General features: G+C 52.0%; 1 protein-coding gene across 1 annotated transcript in view; it reads right to left on the bottom strand.

Moving 5' to 3' along the window:
• Positions 1-22,277, bottom strand: part of LOC147122460 (netrin-G1-like) — a 36,459-nt gene extending 14,182 nt beyond the window's left edge. The window contains exons 1-2 of the mRNA XM_085983618.1: positions 21,881-22,277; positions 6,655-7,298 (exon numbers count right to left, since the gene is read on the bottom strand). Coding sequence (XP_085839744.1) covers positions 6,655-7,298; positions 21,881-22,123 — 887 coding nt within the window. The 5' untranslated portion in view covers positions 22,124-22,277. The remainder of the gene's footprint in view (positions 1-6,654; positions 7,299-21,880) is intronic.
• Positions 22,278-22,671: the final 394 nt, after the last annotated feature.

The following is a 22,671-nucleotide window of genomic DNA, read 5'->3' as shown; positions in this document are numbered from 1 at the left end:
ATGTCCCAAGGTGCTTCACAGGAGCGTAGCTCGGACAGAATGTGACACCGGGACACATGAGGAGGAGACACTCGGAGCGGAGACTGAAGATGAAGACTGAAAGACTGATAATCTCCACCTTCCCTCTTCTCCTGGGTCAGTCCCCACTTTCCCCAATTTCACCCAAATACCAAACGGGCCGGATTGTCCCAGGGTTTGCTCAGAAAGGGTTAAACCTGGGAATCTCTTCAAAGGTTTAAACTGAAATCATTCAATTCCCGCCGGGCGAGGAGCAGCCGGGAGTCCAGGAGGTGTAAATGACCAGTAATTGATGATTGAGGAATCATTAAATATTAACTCTGTTACAACTCAACACTAAACTAATACCAGCCACATCTTTTGCTGGATGTTTATAAACTATCATTAATAATCCACGACAAGGCCTTGGACAACGTGGACCACTTTCCATACCTCGGGAGCCCACTGTCAACAAGGGCAGATGTCGATGACGAAGTCCAACACCGCCTTCAGTGTGCCAGTGCAGCCTTCGGTCGCCTGAGGAAGAGAGTGTTTGAAGACCAGGACCTCAAACCCGGCACTAAGCTCAGGGTCTACAGAGCAGCAGTGATACCCGCCCTGCTGCATGCCTCAGAGACATGGACCATGTACCGCAGGCACCTCAAAGCACTGGAGAGGTACCACCAACGCTGCCTCCGCAAGATCCTGCAAATCCATTGGCAGGATAGGCGCACCAACGACAGTGTTCTTGCTCAGGCCAACATCCCCAGCATCGAAGCTTTGACCATGCTCGATCAGCTCCGATGGACGGGTCACATTGTCCACATGCCCGATACGAGACTCCCAAAACAAGCGCTCTACTCGGAGCTCCGGCACGGCAAGAGAGTCCCAGGTGGGCAGAGGAAATGCTTCAAGGACACCCTCAAAGCCTCCTTGAAAAGTGCAACATCCCCACCGACACCTGGGAATCCCTGGCCCAAGACCGCACAAAGTGGAGGAGAAGCATCCGGAAAGGTGCCGAACACCTCGAGTCTCTTCGCCGGGAGCAAGCGGAAGCCAAGCGCAGGCAGCGCAAGGAGCGCACGTCAAACTCAAGCACCCCACCCACCCGCCCCTTCAACCACCATCTGCCCCACCTGTGAGAGAGACTGTAGGTCCTGCACTGGACTCATCAGTCACCGGAGAACTCATTTTTAATGTGGAAGCAAGTCATCCTCGGTTCCGAGGGACTGCCTAAGATGATTAATTCATTCATTTGAAGATTGAACTCCCTGTCGTGGTTACAGTGTTAGTTAATCGTGAGCTACAGGTTCCGATCAGGTGAATGAGCAACATTCAGTGAGAGAATGAGTGGTTTACACAACAATTTACTCTCCTTTCCCACACTAATCTCCAGGAAACGGGAGAGTAAAACTGACAGAAGCGGATATCAGTGATTCAGGATATAAAGAGGAAGCACAGGCTGAGATTTGGGATCAGTGGGATAGATTCGCTGATCTACTTTACTCCTGGACAATCCTACAATCCAAAAGATGAAAGGGTGGATTTTAACCCCACCCCACACAGTGAGAACTCTGTCCCGGGCTCCTCCACTCTCCCGATCACAAACTCCTCAACCTCGGACCCTGGGAGTGAATCCCACAGCCTCACCACTCTCTGTGTGAAGACGTTTCTCCTGCCCTCTCTCCTCAATCTCTCACATTTAATCTTTCTCTGGCCCCTCATTCTAAGGAAGAATGACCTTACATTTCTACAGAGCATTTCACCACCTCAGGACGTCCCAAAGCGCTTCACAGCCAATGAAGTACTTCTGAAGTGTGCTCACTGTTGTGATGTTGGAAACGCAGCAGCCAATTTGCGCACAGCAAGATCCCACAAACAGCAATGTTTCCGTCCCTAAACCTCTCTACCTCTCTCTCCCCCTTTGAGACGCTGCTAAAAACCTCCCTCTTTGACCCAGCTTTTGGTCACCTGTCCTAATATCTCCTTCTGTGTCTCGGTGTCAAAGTTCTCTCTGATTATGCTCCTGTGAAGCACCATGGGATGTTTTACTATGTTAAAGGTGCTATATAAATGCAGGTTGCTGTTGTTCAGTAATTGCGGTTTGGAACGGACCAAAGTGCTGTGACGGTCTCTGTGCCGTGAAACGTGAGAACGCTGGTCTCGGTGACTCTGTGCTAACAGCATCGAGCCGCTGTTTAACTCACTGCGAAGGTGAAGCTTCACAATCTGCAGATTGTACCTTGCACAGTCAGCAAGTTGGCAGTTCTGGGCACTGTTTGCTAAACTAAGCAGAAACCCAGAGAGTTCCTTGGAGTCACATTAACAGCAGTGTAAACATTTCACTGCTCCTGTTCTCCAATTAGTGTCTGAAGATTCTCCGCAACTAAAAGCTGGAGCGAGTCTCCCAGAGGCTGAGTGTAGAATAATGAGGGAATGGCTCCGAGCCCCGGAGATTGTGTGATGGGTGAATGGGAACTCACTGACCCAGACTGAATATAGATTGAACACGAAGGGAGCGTTCAGTCAGAATAATTCATCAAATCAGGAAGGGCTTTGATAGATTAAATAGGGAGAAACTGTTTCCAGTGGCAGGAGGGTTGGTAACCAGAGGACACAGAGTGAAGGGAATTGGCAAAAGAACCAGAGGGGAGATGAGGAGAATGTTTTTACAGCGAGTTGTTGTGATCTGGAATGCGCTGCCTGAAAGGGCGGTGGAAGCAGATTCAATAGGAACTTTCAAAAGGGAATTAGAGAAATACTTGAAGGGAAAGATTTGCAGGGCTGTGGGGAAAGAGCAGGGAGTGGGACTAATTGGAGAGCTCTTTCAAAGAGCTGGCACAGGCACGATGGGCCGAATGGCCTCCTCCTGTGCTGTCTGATTCTCTGATTCTCTGAATCCTGATGAGACTGGAGGTCGGCAGTGTTGATAGTAAAGGGACAGATTCTGCTCGCTCCGTGCTGCTCGATTGGCTGAACACCGAGTAGGAAATCGCTGCCTCATCACCAGCCAGCCAGCAGGACTCTGAAAGCTCGCTAACGAGCCCATCCCCAGGGGCAGGGGGAGCTGTCACAGTGCTGGTCTGTGCACACTGTCACTGAGCCATACAGGGAAGCTTTCACATCCCACACAGGGGCAGCTGACGGTGCCGAGTCGGCCGGGGGAGGATCCTGATCTATCGCTGGAAAACCTCCCCAGTTACCGAGCGCCCACATCAGCGACTCGGAGCAGAAGCGGTGAGGAGCTCTCACCCTCCGGTAATCTCCGATAGAGTGGGAGCCACTCCAGATGTTGGACCCGATAGTGCCCCCAGATATTGGCCCTGATAGAGTGCCCTCCAGATGTTGGTTCTGATAGAGTGACCCCCAGATGTTGGTTCTGATAGAGTGACCCCCAGATGTTGGCCCTGATAGAGTGTCCTCCAGATGTTGGCCCTATGAGTGCCTCCAGATGTTGGCCCTGATAGAGTGCCCCCCAGATGTTGGCCCTGATAGAGTGTCCCCAGATGTTGGCCATGTGAGTGCCCTCCAGGTGTTGGCCCTGTGAGTGTCCCCCAGATGTTGGCCCTGACAGAGGGTCCTCCAGATGTTGGCTCTGAGAGAGTGCCCTCCAGATGTTAGCCCTGATAGTGTCCCCCAGGTGTTAGCCCTGATAGAGTGTCCACCAGATGTTGGCCCTGATAGAGTGCTCTCCAGATGTTGGCCCTGATGTGTCCCCCAGATGTTGGCTCTGATTGAGTGTCCCCTAGATGTTGGCCCTGATAGAGTGCCCTCCAGATGTTGGCCCTGATAGAGTGCCCTCCAGATGTTGGCTCTGATTGAGTGTCCTCCAGATGTTGGCCCTGATAAAGTGGCCCCCAGATGTTGCCCCTGTAGAATATAAGAGCATAAGAATTAGGAGCAGAAGTCGGCCATACGGCCCCTCGAGCCTGCACCAACATTCAAGATCATGGCTGATCTTCGACGTCAACTCCACTTTCGTGACCGAAACCCATATCCCTCGATTCCCCGAGAGTCCAGAAATCCTTTGATCTCAGCCTTGAATATACGCAACGACTCCGCATTCACAGCCCTCTCGGGTAGAGATTCCAAAGATTCACAACCCTCTGAGTGAAGAATTTCCTCCTCATCTCAGTCTTAAATGAAAGACCCCTTTTCCTGAGATTATGCCCCCCTAGCTCTAGACACTCCAGCCAGGGGAAACAACCTCTCAGTATCTACCCTGTCAAAACCCTTAGCATCTTATATGTTTCAACTAGCTGAAGTGCCCGGCGGTGCCGAGGGTCTTTTGAGGGCATGTTGTTGTTGGAAGAGAGAGAGAGAGCGACTGGGGGGGAAGAGAGAGAGCGACTGGGGAGAAGAGAGAGAGCGACTGGGGGGGGAAGAGAGAGAGCGACTGGGGGGAAGAGAGAGAGCGGCTGGGGGGGAAGAGGGAGAACGACTGGGGGGGAAGAGAGAGAGCGACTGGGGGGGAAGAGAGAGAGCGACTGGGGGGGAAGAGAGAGAGCGACTGGGGGGGAAGAGAGAGAGTGACTGGGGGGGGGAAGAGAGAGAGCGACTGGGGGGGGAAGAGAGAGAGCGACTGGGGGGGAAGAGAGAGAGCGACTGGGGGGGAAGAGAGAGAGCGACGGGGGGGGGAAGAGAGAGAGCGACGGGGGGGAAGAGAGAGAGCGACTGGGGGGGGGAAGAGAGAGAGCGACTGGGGGGGGAAGAGAGAGAGCGACTGGGGGGTGAAGAGAGAGAGCGACTGGAGGGGGAAGAGAGAGAGCGACTGGGGGGAAGAGAGAGAGCGACTGGGGGGGAAGAGAGAGAGCGAGTGGGGGGGGGAGAGAGAGCGAGTGTGGGGGGAGAGAGAGAGCGAGTGGGTGGGAAGACACTCCCCCCCCACACAAACACTCCCCCCCCTCCCTCACACTCCCCCCTCCCCTCTCGCTCACACTCCCCCCCTCTCCCTCACACTCCCCCCTCCCTCACACTCCCCCCCTTCTCCCTCACACTCCCCCCCTCTCCCTCACACTCCCCCCCTCTCCCTCACACTCCCCCCCTCCCTCACACTCACCCCCCCCTCTCCCTCACACTCACCCCCCCCCTCTCCCCCTCTCCCCTCTCCTCTCCCTCCTTTCCTTTTTCTCCCTGCCTCCCCTCTCCCTCGCTAGCGCCTCAGGCCCGACCGGGCTCACCTCGGTAGCAGAACGGAGTCAGTCCGACAACGGGAGGCCGAGGTTCCTGCTGGTGAACAAGGCGGGCCTTTGGACCCGGTTGGCAGACTCCCGTGTCCGATTGAGATCGGGGACAGCTGTTTAAAAAACGCCGGTTTTGCCGGTCCCGCACTCACGGGAAGAGAGAGAGGGGGAAGTAGAGAGAGAGAGAGAGGGAAGAGGAGAGAGAGAAGGAGAGGGAGAGAGGGAAGAGGAGAAGGAGAGAGAGAGAGAGGGAAGAGGAGAGAGAGAGAGAGAGAGAAATTGTTTGAGCTTCAGGCCTGCCTGCAGCGGGCGGAGAGCAGCCCCGAGTCCCCCCTGCACGAGGGTGAGGAGGAGTGGGGGGACGGCGGCGGTTAGGGGATCACTTAATTTCCTACTGTTGCTAAACACAATTTAAAACTCAAATAAATTGTTAATTAATTCCCGAACACATCATTCAAATATTTACCTCAGTTCCCTAACACACAGAAAGTGTGGGAAAAAAATCGTGAAAAATCAAGATGGCGGCCACTCACCTCGGTTCAGAATGATAAGGCCCGCCCACACACGCACCGATTGTTCGACCGTCAGGTCACCGAAGCGTAGGATTGGTCAATCGTCCCGTCACTCGACCGTAGGAGGGCCTGGCCGCACGCATCAGGAACCCGCCGTACGATTGGTCGACCTCGATGTCACTCTATCGCTAATGAGATGCTAATGAGCGGAATGTTGAACGTTTTTCAGATACCGCGGGCGCAATTTTTGTCCGGCCGAAACGTAAATACGCTTAAGACCGTTTTGGAAAGGTAAGCTTTCTTTTGACATAACGCACGCGTAGGTACGCCCTGTACCTTTCGAGCGCATAGCCGGACAGACGCACACCCGAGGACAGGCAGAAGGACAGACAGACAGAAGGACAGACAGACAGAAAGAAGCATCCGTTTATATATATAGGTAGAAGATGAGATCACCTCTCATTCTTCTAAACTCCCGAGATTATAGGCCCAATCTACACAATCTCTCCTCATAGGACAGCGCTCCAGAGTCAGCCCTGATAGATTGCCCCCAGATGTTGGCCCTGATAGAGTGTCCCCCAGATGTTAGCCCTGTGAGTGCCTCCCAGATATTGACCCTGATACAGTACCCTCCAGATGTTAACCTCGATAGAGTGCCTCCCAGATGTTGGCCCTGATAGTGTTTTCCAGATGTTGGCCCTGATACAGTACCCTCCAGATGTTAGCCTCGATAGAGTGCCTCCCAGATGTTGGCCCTGATAGAGTGTCCCCCAGATGTTCGCCCTGATAGAGGGTCCTCCAGATGTTGGCCCTGATAGAGTGCCCTCCAGATGTTGGCCCTGATAGAGTGCCCTCCAGATGTTGGCCCTGTGAGCTTCCCCAGATGTTGGACTGACACGGCGCCCCCACGGTGTGAAATGTGGGGTCAGTGACTCTGGCCAGAAGGGGCGAGGAGCTCTCACCGCCCACGAATGTCCAGGTTGGAGATGGCGTAGAAGTATTTGGAGAGGTTGTGCTGGTCAACACTGGTGGCCCCAGTGGCCGGCCGGAGCAGCCTGAGCCGCAGGTCGGTCAGGGTGAAGAAGTCCCTCAGGTCCTTGGTGGTGTCCAGCTGGCCGTACAGCGAGGCCATGTCGCGGAGACGGGGCCCCCCGAACAGGGCGAAACGCTCCTGGATCTCAAAGCGAACCATCTTGTCCATCTTCCACACGTAGCCCCTGGAGTACTCCTCCGTGCAGATGATGTCCAGCACCGAGGCTTGGCTCAGATCCTGGGCCGTTCTCGGCTCCATCCCGAAGGAGGTGAGGCAGTCGGCCGCGTAGAACTGGTAGGGCTGCCACGTCCGGCCGTGGTCCAGAGATTTCTCCAGGACCATCTGCTCTGGCCGGCCCGACTCGAAGGTGATGACGATGTCCTCGGTCAGCTCGATGCTCTTGCCCCAGGACAGAGTGATATTGATCAGGAGGGGCTCAGGGAAACTCCTCCAGGAGACACTTTGCCAAAAGGTGTTGGGAATCCGCCCCTCGTCATCCAGCATCAGCTCGGGCGGGTGTGCGAGCTCGGGCGTGTGAGCGTCACACTCGTTGTTGCACATGTACGGGTTCTCCTGGAAACGGAGACGGGTACAGCACAGGTTAGATACAGGGTAAAGCTCCCTCTACACTGTCCCATCGAACACTCCCAGGGCAGGTACAGCACGGGTTGATACAGAGTAAAGCTCCCTCTACGCTTTCCCATCAAACACTCCCAGGGCAGGTACAGCACGGGTTGATACAGAGTAAAGCTCCCTCTACGCTTTCCCATCAAACACTCCCAGGGCAGGTACAGCACGGGTTAGATACAGAGTAAAGCTCCCTCTACACTGTCCCATCAAACACTCCCAGGACAGGTACAGCACGGGTTAGATACAGAGTAAAGCTCCCTCTACACTGTCCCATCAAACACTCCCAGGACAGGTACAGCATGGGTTAGATACAGAGTAAAGCTCCCTCTACACTGTCCCATCAAACACTCCCAGGGCAGGTACAGCACGGGTTAGATACAGAGTAAAGCTCCCTCTACACTGTCCCATCAAACACTCCCAGGACAGGTACAGCATGGGTTAGATACAGAGTAAAGCTCCCTCTACACTGTCCCATCAAACACTCCCAGGGCAGGTACAGCACGGGTTAGATACAGAGTAAAGCTCCCTCTACACTGCTCCATCAAACACTCCCAGGGCAGGGACAGCACGGGTTAGATACAGAGTAAAGCTCCCTCTACACTGTCCCATCAAACACTCCCAGGGCAGGTACAGCACGGGTTAGATGCAGAGTAAAGCTCCCTCTACACTGTCCCATCAAACACTCCCAGGGCAGGTACAGCACGGGTTAGATACAGAGTAAAGCTCCCTCTACACTGTCCCATCAAACACTCCCAGGGCAGGTACAGCACGGGTTAGATACAGAGTAAAGCTCCCTCTACACTGCTCCATCAAACACTCCACGGGCAGGTACAGCATGGGTTAGATGCAGAGTAAAGCTCCCTCTACACTGTCCCATCAAACACTCCCAGGGCAGGTACAGCACGGGTTAGATACAGAGTAAAGCTCCCTCTACACTGTCCCATCAAACACTCCCAGGGCAGGTACAGCACGGGTTAGATACAGAGTAAAGCTCCCTCTACACTGCTCCATCAAACACTCCACGGGACATCGTGAGGTCATGAAAGGTGCTACAGAAATGCGAGTCTTTATTTTAAAGTTGAGAAGCAGAAACTCCACGTTAACATTCACCAGCTGTCACGACCCACTGGGATTTCATAATTTGTGCTCGGATTCAGAAATAATTGGCTGTCAGACTTTTAGCCGAGCGAGGCTCAGACTGTGTTTCTACAGAAGTAGTGATGATGCTCCCTTTAATTCCACAGTTCGAGCGAAGCTCACAACACATGTAGTGAATTCACTGAGACAAGGATTTCTGGTTAACCACATCCTCCTTCAAACTGATGGACAGTGACTGAATATAAAGGGAGTGAAATAGTGAGGTAATCCTGTCACTTTGTAAATCATTGGGGCAACCACACTCCGAATACGGTGTACGGTTCATAGAATACCGTGTACAGTTCTTCAATACTGTGTACAAAAGCAAGGGAGTTATGCTAAACCTTTATAAATCACTGATTAGGCCTCAGCTGGAGTATTGTGTCCAATTCTGGGCACCGCACTTTAGGAAGGATGTCAAGGCCTTGGAGAGGGTGCAGAGGAGATTTACTAGAATGGTGCCAGGGGATGAGGGACTTCAGTTATGTGGAGAGGCTGGAGAAGCTGGGATTGTTCTCCTTAGAGCAGGGAAGATCAAGGGGAGATTTAATCGACATGTTCAAAATAATGAGGGGTTTTGATAGTGTAAATGAGGAGACTGGTGCACAAGGACGCCTCGGTCTCGTTGCACTTCCCCTTCTCCCAATCTTTTGCCATTCAGATAATAAACTGCCTTCCTGTTTTTGCCACCAAAGTGGATAACCTCGCATTCATCCACATTATACTACACCTGCCATGCATCTGCCCAATCACCCAACCTGTCCAAATCATACTGGAGTTTCTCTGCATCCTCCTCACAACACACACGCCAACCCAGCTTTGTGTCATCTGCAAACTTGGAGATATTACATCTAGTTCCCTCGCCTAGATCATTAATATATACTGCGAATAGCTGGGATCCTAGGACCGATCCCTGCGGTACCCCACTAGTCACTGCCTGCCACTCGGAAAAAGACCCATTTATTCCAACTATTTGCTTTCTGTCTGCCAACCAGTTCTCTATCCAAGTCAATAACTTGCCCCCAATCCCATGTGCCTTAACTTTACATGCTAATCTCTTATGCGGGACCTTATCGAAAGCCTTCTGAAAGTCCAAATTCACCACATCCACTGGTTCTCCCTTATCTATTCTACCAGTTACATCCTCAAAAAATTCCAGTAGATTAGACAAGCACGATTTACCCTTTGTAAATTCATGTTGACTTTCTCCGATCCTGTCACTGTTTTCCAAATGCTCTGCTATTACATCTTTTATAATGGACTCTAGCATTTTCCCCACTACCGATGTCAGGCTTACTGGTCTGTAATTCCCCGTTTTCTCTCTACCACCTTTTTTGAATAGTGGGGTAACATTAGCTACCCTCCAATCCATGGGTACTGTTCCAGATTCCATCGAATGTTGGAAGATGATCAGCAATGCATCTACTATTTCTAGGGCCACTTCCTTAAGTACCCTAGGATGTAGATTATCAGGCCCTGGGGATTTATCCGTCTTCAATCCCATCAATTTCCTTAAAACCATTTCCCTACAAATACTGATTTCTTTCAGTTCCTCCCTTTCATCAGACCCTATGTTCCCCGACATCTCTGGGAGGTTATTTGTGTCCTCCGTGAAGACAGAACCAAAATATATATTTAATTGGTCAGCCATTTCTTTGTTCCCCATTATAAATTCCCCTGATTCTGACTGCAAGGGACCTGCGCTTGACTTCACCAATCTTTTTCTCTTCACATATCTATAAAAGCTTTTACAGAATTTACTAGAATGGTGCCAGGGATGAGGGACTTCAGTTATGTGGAGAGGCTGGAGAAGCTGAGATTGTTCTCCTTAGAGCAGAGAAGATTAAGAGGAGATTTAATCGAGATGTTCAAAATAATGCGGAGTATTGATCGAGTAAATAAGGAGAAACTGTTTCCAGTGGCAGGAGGGTCGGTAACCAGAGGACACAGATTGAAGGAAATTGGCAAAAGAACCAGAGGGAGATGAGGAGAATGTTTTTACAGCGAGTTGTTGTGATCTGGAATGCGCTGCCCGAAAGGGCGGTGGAAGCAGATTCAATAGTAACTTTCCAAAGGGAATTGGAGAAATCCAATTGATCCCCAGCCTCATGATCAGTATTTCAGGGTGTCCAGGACATGAGGCTCACTGACTATTGACCAGCTGATGCCGTGACCTTGGTTACTAATTACGTCGCTCGCAATCTCTGCCCGGACAGTCTTTGAATAATTGATGTAAAGTTTGTATTCCAGAGAACAAAGCATCAGAGAATTAGACAGCACAGGAGGAGGCCATTCGGCCCATCGTGCCTGTGCCGGCTCTTTGAACGAGCTCTCCAATTAGTCCCACTCCCTGCTCTTCCCCCACAGCCCTGCAAATCTTTCCCCTTCAAGTATCAATTGGAGTCTTTGGAGACTGAGATCGAGAGATTACATTGGGGAGACCAAATGCAGATTGGGTGACCGCTTTGCGGAACACCTCCGTTCAGTCCGTAAGGGTGACCCCGAGCTTCCGGTCGCCTGTCATTTTAATTCACCGCTCCATTCCCACTCGGACCTCACCATCCTTGGCCTCTTGCATTGTTCCACAGAAGCTCAACGTAAACTCGAGGAACAGCACCTCATCTTCCGATTAGGCACTTTGCAGCTTTCCGGACTCAATATCGAGTTCAACAATTTCAGATCATAACCTCGGCCCCTATTACATTTTTACTTATATTTTTTTCCACCCCTTTGTTTTGGGTCTTCCCTCCCTCCGCCCTTTTCCTTTTTTTTCTCTCTCCCACATGGCAGCTGTCTCCCATCCTGCCAGTACACTTCACACCTAATCTCAGCCGTCTTTTGTCTCCACTGTCCTATCACCATCTCGTCTGGTTTTGAATACCTCTTAATGTCTCTTTTACTTCTTTTGTTCTATCGCAGCCCGGCCTTCGATCTATTTCATTTCCTTTCCAGTTTTGAAAAAGGGTTTCGACCCGAAACATCGACTCTAATTTCTCTCCATGGATGTTGCCTGGCCTGCTGAGTTTTTCCAGCATTTTCTGTTGTTATTTCGAGAGATTATTGTTGGGTAAGGGTATCAATGGATACGGAGACAAGGCAGGTAAATAGAGTGGAGATACAGATCAGTCATGATCTGATTAAATAGCAGAACAGGCTGGAGGGGCTGAATGGCCTCCTCCTGTCCCTGTGTCCCTATGAATGGTGGAACAGGCTGGAGGGGCTGAATGGCCTCCTCCTGTACCTGTGCTCCTATGAATGGTGGAACAGGCTGGAGGGGCTGAATGGCCTCCTCCTGTCCCTGTGTCCCAATGAATGGTGGAACAGGCTGGAGGGGCTGAATGGCCTCCTCCTGTCCCTGTGTTCCTATGAATGGTGGAACAGGCTGGAGGAGCTGAATGGCCTCCTCCTGTCCCTGTGTTCCTATGAATGGTGGAACAGGCTGGAGGGGCTGAATGGCCTCCTCCTGTCCCTGTGTCCCTATGAATGGTGGAACAGGCTGGAGGGGCTGAATGGCCTCCTCCTGTCCCTGTGTTCCTATGAATGGTGGAACAGGCTGGAGGGGCTGAATGGCCTCCTCCTGCCCCTGTGTTCCTATGAATGGTGGAACAGGCTGGAGGGGCTGAATGGCCTCCTCCTGTCCCTGTGTGAGCTATAACCAGGCTGGTCTCATTCCCCGACATGCTGCTGCCGAGAGACTTTGGTAAAATGAGTGATATTGAGGGAAGTGGAGCAGAGAATCCGAGTCAGACTCTGTGAAGCCGCGGCCTTTTTATATAAATAGAGCGCATTGTCTGAACTCTAACCTCGCTCCCACACTTCAGAGAAACTCGCCCATCACTGGATCTTTGTTCAGTCTGATTTTACAGCTCACAGCTAAAGATAAAACAGCAGAGATTTAAAAACCTGGACCCGTATTAAAGGGCCCTGTCCTCACGGCCTGGAGTCACATATCGGCCCAGCCCGGGTAAGGACGGCAGGTTTCCTTCCCTAAAGGACATTGTGAACCAGTTGGGTTTATTACAACAATCCGACAGATTCATGGTCTCTGATCCCAGATTTTATTTCAATTTTTCAAACTGCCCCACGGTGGGATTTGAACTCACGTTCTCAGGATTATTAGTCCGGGAACAGAATCCCTGTGTGATGAAATATATTCCATTCATCACTGCCTGTTTTCTGTGTCTTGTAACTGCCTGCTTTCTGTGTCTTTTCCCTTCCCCCAGTCCTCATGTATTATGTATTGGAATGTGCTGGAACTGGTTGTGTGCAGGGCTCCGCCCATACCTGGCTCCTTTGTAATCTAACTTCAGTCCGGCATCAGCCTCCTGAAGGTAGACATCTCTCTATTTTACGTGTTATGTTCTGAGTTAATAAAAGCCTTACTTTTGTTCTGCTAACTTCGAGTCTCGGAATAATTGAGGCACATCAATTTTATTAACTCAATTTTCAACACTATGGATCAACTCCTGAAACCCGAACGTTTGGATTTGGATCAACATGCTCCGGACGCATCAGCACGCTTCGGACACTGGTTTGACTGTATGGAATTCTTCCTGGACAATTCCGCAGCCGTCAAAGACGCTACGGACACTGCGAAGATGAGACTCGGAATGCTACGGAATTGGGTAAGCCACCGGGTTTACCCCCTCATCCAAAACGCCGATACGTACCTGGCCGCCTGCAACACCTTAAAGGTGCATTACCAGCAGCCTACGAATGAGGTGTATGCTAGGCATTTACTCGCTACTCGCGCACAGCGACCTGGGGAATCGGTGGAGGAGTTCCTAAGCATCCTGAAAAAGCTTGGCAAGGACTGTAAGTGCCGAGATGTAAAAGCCGCAGTGCACACCGACGAGCTTGTTCGCGATGCCTTTATCACAGGCCTCAGCTCCACTCACATCCGGCAAAGACTGCTGGAAAAAACGGGGTTGGACCTGAAACAGGCTGCGGACACCGCGCGGTCCCTGGAGATGGCCCAGAGAAACTCGGACGCCTACTCTTCAGCCCGCGCCGCCCACGCCGCCACGTGTGCGCCGAGGGCGCCGCCATCTTGGAAGGCATCTTCCCCGCCCGGCAGCCCGACACCGGCGGGGCCCAGCTCTACCCCCAGAAGCCCTACGACAGCCGCGACGCGTCAAGGACCCAACTGCTACTTCTGCGGGCAGCCAAAGCACACCAGAAACCTGTGCCCGGCGAAAGGCACCACCTGCTTTAAGTGCGGTAAGAAGGGGCACTTCGGGAAGGTGTGCAGAGGGAACCCCGCCGGAAAACCAACCGCCGGAAAACCAGCCACCGCCGCGTGTGCGCCGTGGGAGCGGCCATCTTGGACGCCATCTTGCCCGACCTCGTGGGGTCCGCCATCTTATGAGCAGACAGTGTGGACGCCATCTTGTCTCGATCAGGGCCCTACAGTGGCATCGGTCACAGTGGACCAGACCAGGCCACATCCGCTATCTAAATCAATGGTGGACATCGAGGTAAACGGGTGCCGGGTTAAATGCTTAATTGACAGTGGAAGCACGGAGAGTTTTATCCACCCTGAACTGGCACAACAACTCTCCCTAAAGGTGGTCCCTGCTCAGGGTACCATCTCTATGGCCGATAAAACCCAGACATCGACCATTCTGGGTTACTGCACGATACAATTGTGCGTTAACGGAACTGTGTATGATAATTTTAAAGTATTAATCATGAAGAATCTATGTGCGAGCGTGATCTTGCGTTTGGATTTCCAGTGCAACCACCAAAGCATCACGCTCAAGTACGGTGGGTCCCAGCCGCCCCTCACAGTGTGCGGTCTGGCTACCCTGAAGGTAAAGCCGCCTTCGCTATTTGCGAACCTTACCCCTAACTGCCGGCCAATAGCGACCAAAAGCAGGAGGTACAGCTGGGAGGACAGGCGGTTTATCGCGACCGAGGTAGACAGGCTCCTGAAAGAGCGCATTATTGAACACAGCAACAGCCCGTGGCGCGCCCAAGTGGTAGTGGTAAGGGGTAGCGAGAAGAAACGGATGGTGATCGACTATAGTCAAACGATCAACAGGTACACCCTACTAGACGCCTACCCGCTACCCCGCATATCAGAAATGGTGAACCAAATCGCCCAATACCGGGTGTTCTCCACCATCGACCTCAAGTCAGCGTACCACCAGCTCCCTATCAGACCAGAGGACCGCCCGTACACCGCCTTCGAGGCGAACGGACGCCTCTACCAATTCCTCAGAGTCCCCTTTGGGGTGACGAACGGGGTCTCGGTCTTTCAGAGGGAGATGGATCGCATGGTCGATGACCACCACTTGCAGGCAACCTTCCCCTACCTCGACAACGTCACCATCTGCGGTCACAACCAGCAGGATCACGACTCGAACCTCGAGAGGTTCCTGAAAACCGCACAAAAACTCAACCTCACCTACAACGAGGACAAGTGTGTTTACAACACCACGCGCCTCTGCATACTAGGCAGCGTGGTGGAGAATGGGGAAATCGGACCAGACCCCGACCGACTGCGCCCCCTACGGGAGCTGCCCCTGCCCAACACTCCCAAAGCCCTGAAAAGGTGCCTGGGGTTATTTTCTTACTATTCCCAATGGGTCCCCAACTACTCCGACAAAGCCCGCCCCCTCTTGAAAGCATCCTCTTTTCCGCTCTCTGCTGAGGCCCACGCCGCCTTCAAAAGCATTAAGCAGGATATTGAGCGGGCCACGCTACAGGCAGTGGATGAGAACACTCCATTTCAAGTGGAAAGTGATGCGTCCGACTTCGCCTTGGCGGCCACCCTCAACCAGGCGGGGCGGCCCGTAGCTTTCTTCTCGAGGACCCTCCAAGGCCCCGAGATCAGACACTCCTCCGTGGAAAAGGAGACCCAAGCCATCGTGGAGGCAGTGCGCCACTGGCGCCACTACCTAGCCGGCAGACGCTTCACCCTACTTACCGACCAGCGATCGGTAGCGTTTATGTTCAACAATAAACAGAGGGGGAAGATTAAAAATGATAAGATTCTTAGGTGGCGGATCGAGCTCTCCACTTTCGAGTACGACATCATTTACCGGCCAGGGGCCCTTAACGAATCCCCTGATGCCCTCTCACGAGGGATGTGTGCCAGCGCCACCGAGGATCGGCTACAGACCCTCCACAACGACCTCTGCCACCCAGGGGTCACGCGGCTGTTCCACTTCATAAAGTCCCGTAACTTACCCTACTCGATTGAGGAAGTTCGGTCTCTGACCAGGAACTGCCGCACTTGCGCTGAGTGCAAGCCTCGGTTCTACCGCCCAGATAGAGCCCACTTAATCAAAGCTACACGGCCCTTCGAGCGGCTCAGCTTAGATTTCAAGGGCCCCCTCCCGTCCGTCGACCGCAATGTTTACTTCCTGAACATTGTGGACGAATACTCCCATTTCCCATTCGCCTTCCCCTGCCCAGACATGACCAGCGCCACGGTCATTAAATGCCTCAACAGCCTGTTCTGCCTGTTCGGTATGCCGAGCTATATCCACACGGATAGGGGGGCGTCCTTCATGAGTGAAGAGCTACGCCAGTACATGCTGTCCAAGGGGATCGCCACGAGCCGTACCACCAGCTACAACCCCCGGGGTAATGGCCAGGTGGAGCGAGAGAACGGGACAGTGTGGAAAGCAGTCACTCTAGCTCTAAGGACCAAGGGCCTCCCTATCTCCCGCTGGCAGGAAGTCCTCTCGGATGTGCTCCATTCGATACGGTCGCTATTGTGTACGGCCACTAATGCCACGCCTCATGAACGAATGTTTGTCTTTCCTCGGAAATCCACCTCAGGCGTATCCATGCCGTCATGGCTCTCCACCCCAGGTCCAGTACTCGTGCGAAGGCATGTGAGGGGCCACAAGACGGACCCTCTCGTGGAGCCAGTACACCTACTCCACGCCAACCCCCAATACGCATATGTCCGGCACGCCGACGGAAGGGAGGACACCGTGTCCATAAAAGACGTCGCCCCAGCCGGCATCGACAACAACCACGGCAATAGCAGCGACGACGATCACAGCAACCCTTACCCACCCACTATTCTTTCATCACCCCCGGAAGAACATCGACCAACGGCACCCCCACCAACTACCCCTTCAACAACCCCGGCGGCACCCCCGGCAGAGACCCAGGAGGCTACCGGGGACACCCAACCGACACCCGCGGCACCACAACAGCCACGTCGGTCGCAGAGGACTATCAAACCCCCGAACAGACTAAATCTATAGAAGGGGTGAATGTGATGAAATATATTCCATTCATCACTGCCTGTTTTCTGTGTCTTGTAACTGCCTGCTTTCTGTGTCTTTTCCCTTCCCCCAGTCCTCATGTATTATGTATTGGAATGTGCTGGAACTGGTTGTGTGCAGGGCTCCGCCCATACCTGGCTCCTTTGTAATCTAACTTCAGTCCGGCATCAGCCTCCTGAAAGTAGACATCTCTCTATTTTACGTGTTATGTTCTGAGTTAATAAAAGCCTTACTTTTGTTCTGCTAACTTCGAGTCTCGGAATAATTGAGGCACATCACCCTGCACCACCGTATCCCGGCACATCACATCGCCGCAACAACAACCTGCATTTATATAGCGCCTTTAACACAGTAAAACCTCCCAAGGTGCTTCACAGGAGCGTAAATCAGACAAACTGACCCCGAGACACATGAGGAGATATTAGGACAGGTGACCAAAGGCTGGGTCAAAGAGGGAGGTTTTAAGGAGCATCTTAAAGGAGGAGAGAGAGGCGGAGAGGTTTAGGGAGGGAATTCCAGAGCTTAGGGCCCAGGCAGCTGAAGGCACGGCCGGCAATGGTGGAGCGATTAAAATCGGGGATGGACAAGAGGCCAGAATTGGAGGTTCGCAGAGATCACGGAGGGTTGTAGGGCTGTAGCGGTTTGAACGCAAGGATGAGAATTTTAAAATCTACAGATTCTGAGCAGGAATGAATGTCTTTGCACCATGTTTACAGTCACAGTCTGAATACATTCTCACCCTGGAGTCTTTCCGTCTCACTCACCCACTCACAGTGAATACAGAATCAGAGAACAGAAGTTCAGGAGACGGAACAGATTGGGAAAGAAGGAGCGAGTACACGTGGAAAAAACTGTTCCATATTCAAACATGCAAACTACGGGATAAAGGCCGATAAAGTGCAGCGGCCGCCATATCGTTGACAGAAAAATGATTTACTTCAAAAAGTACTTCATTGGCTGTGAAGTGTTTTGGGAGGTCCTGAGGAGGTGAAGCTGACACAGTGACACCGAGTCTGGTCTCACTGGGTCCGGGCAGTGTTTCACACACAGCTCCCACAGTGCAATGTGGAACTGCTACAAGATTCACCTCAAAGACTCCTAGGCCTAGAAATTGAGTAGCCTTAGCGCCGCATTTGAGGCGCTAGAGGGCCTAGCGCCGGAGTTATGGCCAGTTTAGAAATTCCCTGGGGCCCTAGAATCGGCGGTAGACCGGTTGCGCTGCGCCGGCACCGATGACGTCATCGGTGTGCACAGCGTCCCGGTTGCCATGCCGATGGGCCCCAGCGCCGAAATTCAGTTGCGGCCGCCTCGCCCGTGGCAGCCGCAACTAAGACTCTGGCAACAGAGTCTTACATCAGTTAGCGCCTGCGCCTTAAGGTCGCGCGGCGGCCGGCCGCTTTCCCGCCGGCCGCCTGCCCGCACCTCCCTCCCCGGACTCCTCCACCCCCCCCCCCCGCGGAACAGATGCTTCCGGGCTGCGAGCCCGGCACTTCCCCGAGGTGCCGGGCTCATTTTTCTGATGAGTTTACCAGCCAGCGGGCGGGTGCAGGCAGCTCCTCCTTAACTGAAGGAGGAGGCCTGCACTTCCCGAGCCTGCCGCACCGCATCGGGCGCCGCAGCGCCGGAATAGCGCCGCAAAGCGGCAGGTAGCGCCCATTTTCAGGCGCAAACACCCTTCAGTAGCGCCGGCAGCCATTTGGGCGCGGCGCTACTGAATTTTTGGCGCGCGCAGGGGGACTTAGCGCCGGCGCTAACTTTCCGGCGCTAAAGCCCTGGCGCGGCGCCAACTGAATTTCTAGGCCCTAGTATTTATATAACAGATTACTAATTGAGCTGGAGAATAATTCCCTCTGATAAACTGCATGTTCTGCAATAAATTACACATTTTAAATTATTGGTGAAACATATGGCTGATGATTAAACAAGGAGTTTTGCCTCCAGCAATGATGTAGGAACCAGTTATCTTGAGGAGATGATTAACTCAACGAGAGGATAATTAACATTTAGAAACAGTCCTGAATTTACATCTCAATGACTTCATTTGCAGGACAGTTTATATCGGACTGAAACCCGCTCAGATCAGATTGTCAGGCACGGTGAGATTACAGCAACACTGATTGGGATCCAGTCTGGTGTCTTTTGGGTGAAATCGGATCCTCAGGAAATGAAAAGTCTCCCAGCAGCCCCAGAGAGACTGAACATTATAAACATCAGTGACCAGAAACACAATTGGACATATTCCCCACTGGAGATATTGGACAGGGTTCAGAGACACAATTGGACATATTCCCCACTGGAGATATTGGACAGGGTTCAGAGACACAATTGGACATATTCCCCACTGGAGATATTGGACAGGGTTCAGAGACACAATTGGACATATTCCCCACTGGAGATATTGGACAGGGTTCGGAGACACAATTGGACATATTCCCCACTGGAGATATTGGACAGGGTTCAGAAACACAATTGGACATATTCTCCACTGGAGATATTGGACAGGGTTCAGACACAATTGGACATATTCCCCACTGGAGATATTGGACAGGGTTCAGAGACACAATTGGACATATTCCCCACTGGAGATATTGGACAGGGTTCGGAGACACAATTGGACATATTCCCCACTGGAGATATTGGACAGGGTTCAGACACAATTGGACATATTCCCCACTGGAGATATTGGACAGGGTTCAGACACAATTGGACATATTCCCCACTGGAGATATTGGACAGGATTCAGGGACACAATTGGACATATTCCCCACTGGAGATATTGGTCAGGATTCAGACACAATTGGATATATTCCCCACTGGAGATATTGGACAGGGTTCAGAGACACAATTGGACATATTCCCCACTGGAGATATTGGACAGAGTTCAGAAACACAATTGGACATATTCTCCACTGGAGATATTGGACAGGGTTCAGAGACACAATTGGACATATTCCCCACTGGAGATATTGGACAGGGTTCAGACACACAATTGGACATATTCCCCACTGGAGATATTGGACAGGGTTCAGAGACACAATTGGACATATTCCCCACTGGAGATATTGGACAGGGTTCAGAGACACAATTGGACATATTCCCCACTGGAGATATTGGACAGGGTTCAGACACAATTGGACATATTCCCCATTGGAGATATTGGACAGGGTTCAGAGACAATTGGACATATTCCCCACTGGAGATATTGGACAGGGTTCAGACACAATTGGACATATTCCCCACTGGAGATATTGGACAGGGTTCAGACACAATTGGACATATTCCCCACTGGAGATATTGGACAGGGTTCAGACACAATTGGACATATTCCCCACTGGAGATATTGGACAGGGTTCAGACACAATTGGACATATTCCCCACTGGAGATATTGGACAGGGTTCAGACACAATTGGACATATTCCCCACTGGAGATATTGGACAGGGTTCAGACACAGGGCCAGGGGCTCCAGGGGGGTGTTTATAAACATTCGACCTTCCTCCTCACATCTATTACTGTGTCTAATTTTACAATCACTGCCACCCCTTATGCCGAGATGCTGTGAAGCAGCTAGTTTTGTGTTTTACGTGTCCTGACCTTTGCTGTTCAGTCCAGCAGGGTTACATATCCTCACAGTCTCACTAAATGCAACTTATCAGACTGTTATTCCATCTCCATGTCCTCACCATCACCAAGACCGCCTACTTCCACCTCCGTAACATCGCCCGTCTCCAGCCGGCTCAGCTCAACTGCTGCTGAAACCCTCACCTTTCTCACCTCTATACTCGATTATTCCAACGCTCTCCTGGCCAGCCACCCACCTTGCACCCTCCGGTAGCTCATCCCAAACTCTGCTGCCCATATCGTAACTCAGACCAAGTCCCATCCACCAATCACTCCTGTGCTCACTGAACTACATTGGCTCCCAGTCCAGTAAAATTGCCCCTCTCTATCTCTGTAAACTCCTTCAGCCCTGTAACCCTCCGAGATCTCTGCGCTCCTCCAACTCTGGCCTCTGCCCATCCCCCAATTCCTTCGCCCCACCATTGGCGGCCGTGCCTTCAGCTGCCTGGGCCCTAAGCTCTGGAATTCTCTCCCTAAACCACTCCGCCTCTCTACCTCTCTCTCCTCCTTACAGTCCTTCCTTAAAACCGACCTCTGTGACCAAGATTTTGGTTACCTGTCGTAATGTCTCCTTCGGTTCAAGAGGAACACCCAGCACCACTTTTCAAGGGGCAACTAGGGATGGGCAATAGATGCAGGTCTTGCTGACAATTCCCACATACCGAGAATGAATAAAAAAACTCCACCAAGATAATAATCCACAAGGGAGAATCGCCGGACTCCAAATGTTGCTCCGTTTAGGGCCTCGATATTTAAAGTTTGCTTGAAGGATTTATTCAAAGACCACACTGAATAGAATCATAGGATCAGACAGGACAGAAGATGGCCGTTCGGCCCATCGTGCCTGTGCCGGCTCTTTGAAAGAGCTCTCCAATTAGTCCCACTCCCTGCTCTTTCCCCAGAGCCCTGCAAATCTTTCCTTTTCTAGCGTTTCTCCAAGTCCCTTTTGAAAGTTATTATTGAATCTGCTTCCACCGCCCTTTCAGGCAGCGCATTCCAGATCACAAAAACTGCATAAAAACATTCTCCTCATCTCCCCTCTGGTTCTTTTGCTAATTATCTTAATTCTGTGTCCTCTGGTTACCGACCCTCCTGCCACTGGAAACAGTTTCTCCTTATTTACTCGATCAAAACACTTCATGATTTTAAACACCTCTATTAAATCTTCTCTTAACCTTTTCTGCTCTAAGTAGAACAATCCCAGCTTCTCCAGTCTCTCCACATAACTGAAGTCCCTCATCCCTGGCAACATTCTAGTAAATCTTCTCTGCACCCTCTCCAAGGCCTTGACATCCTTCCTAAAGTGTGGTGCCCAGAATTGGCCACAATACTCCAGCTGGGGCCTCACCAGTGATTTATAAAGGTTCACCATAACTCGCTTGCTTTTGGACTTGATGCCTCTGTTCATGAAGCAAATGTAGGAGTTTGGATGGAATTCCCTTTGATAAAGGCCGTTCAGTGAGCGTCCATTCACAGCGCGACACACAACAGAGGCTGGCTCAGAAAGGCTTCTACTCACCAGCGTACAGTACATCTCGGGGGTCTCTCCACACGTACTGTCAGAGGGATCCAACCTGACCTTCAGGAACCTGGTGAGCAGGGCGGCCTCGGGCTGGCAGGCCATGTAATCCCAACTCAGCCCCTGGTCCCAGTGAACCTGAGCCTTACACAGGTCGTAGTGACCCCAGGACGGGAAGTGCTGAGCGGCGAGAGACAGGGCCGCCCAAAGGGCCTGAAGGGGCAACAAACCGGACAGACGCATCGCTCCAACTGGACCCCGCACAGAGAGCGGTGATCTCGGTCTGTCTGGGGGCGATTCAGGGGGTCTCTGCTCCGACTGGACCCCGCACAGAGAGCGGTGATCTCCGTCTGTCTGGGGGTGATTCAGGGGGTCTCTGCTCCGACTGGATCCCACACAGAGAGCGGTGATCTCGGTCCGTCTGGGGGTGATTCAGGGGGTCTCTGCTCCGACTAGACCCCACATAGAGAGCGATGATCTCGGTCTGTCTGGGGGTGATTCAGGGGGTCTCTGCTCCGACTAGACCCCACACAGAGAGCGGTGATCTCGGTGGTTGCAGATGAGCCAGGTGTTAGGATTCCAGCTATTTATCGCTCTTCCTGTTGGTAGGATTCCACATGTTCTTCCAGTAACATGGAGCAATGTGTGCAGATGTTCCAGGTGTTGAGATTCCAGCTGTTTTCCCAGTGTTGGTGCAGATGTGCTGGGTGTTGGGATTCCAGCTGTTTTCCCAGTGTTGGTGCAGATGTTCCAGGTGTTGGGATTCCAGCTGTTTCCCCAGTGTTGGTGCA

This window comes from Somniosus microcephalus, chromosome 3 (genome assembly GCF_052327205.1).
Source record: "Somniosus microcephalus isolate GS21.2 chromosome 3, FLI_Smic_1.0, whole genome shotgun sequence".
NCBI classification, from domain to species: Eukaryota; Metazoa; Chordata; class Chondrichthyes; order Squaliformes; family Somniosidae; genus Somniosus; species Somniosus microcephalus.
The sequence above is the reverse complement of the archived record's forward strand: the minus strand, read 5'-3'. Positions and strand labels throughout refer to the sequence as shown.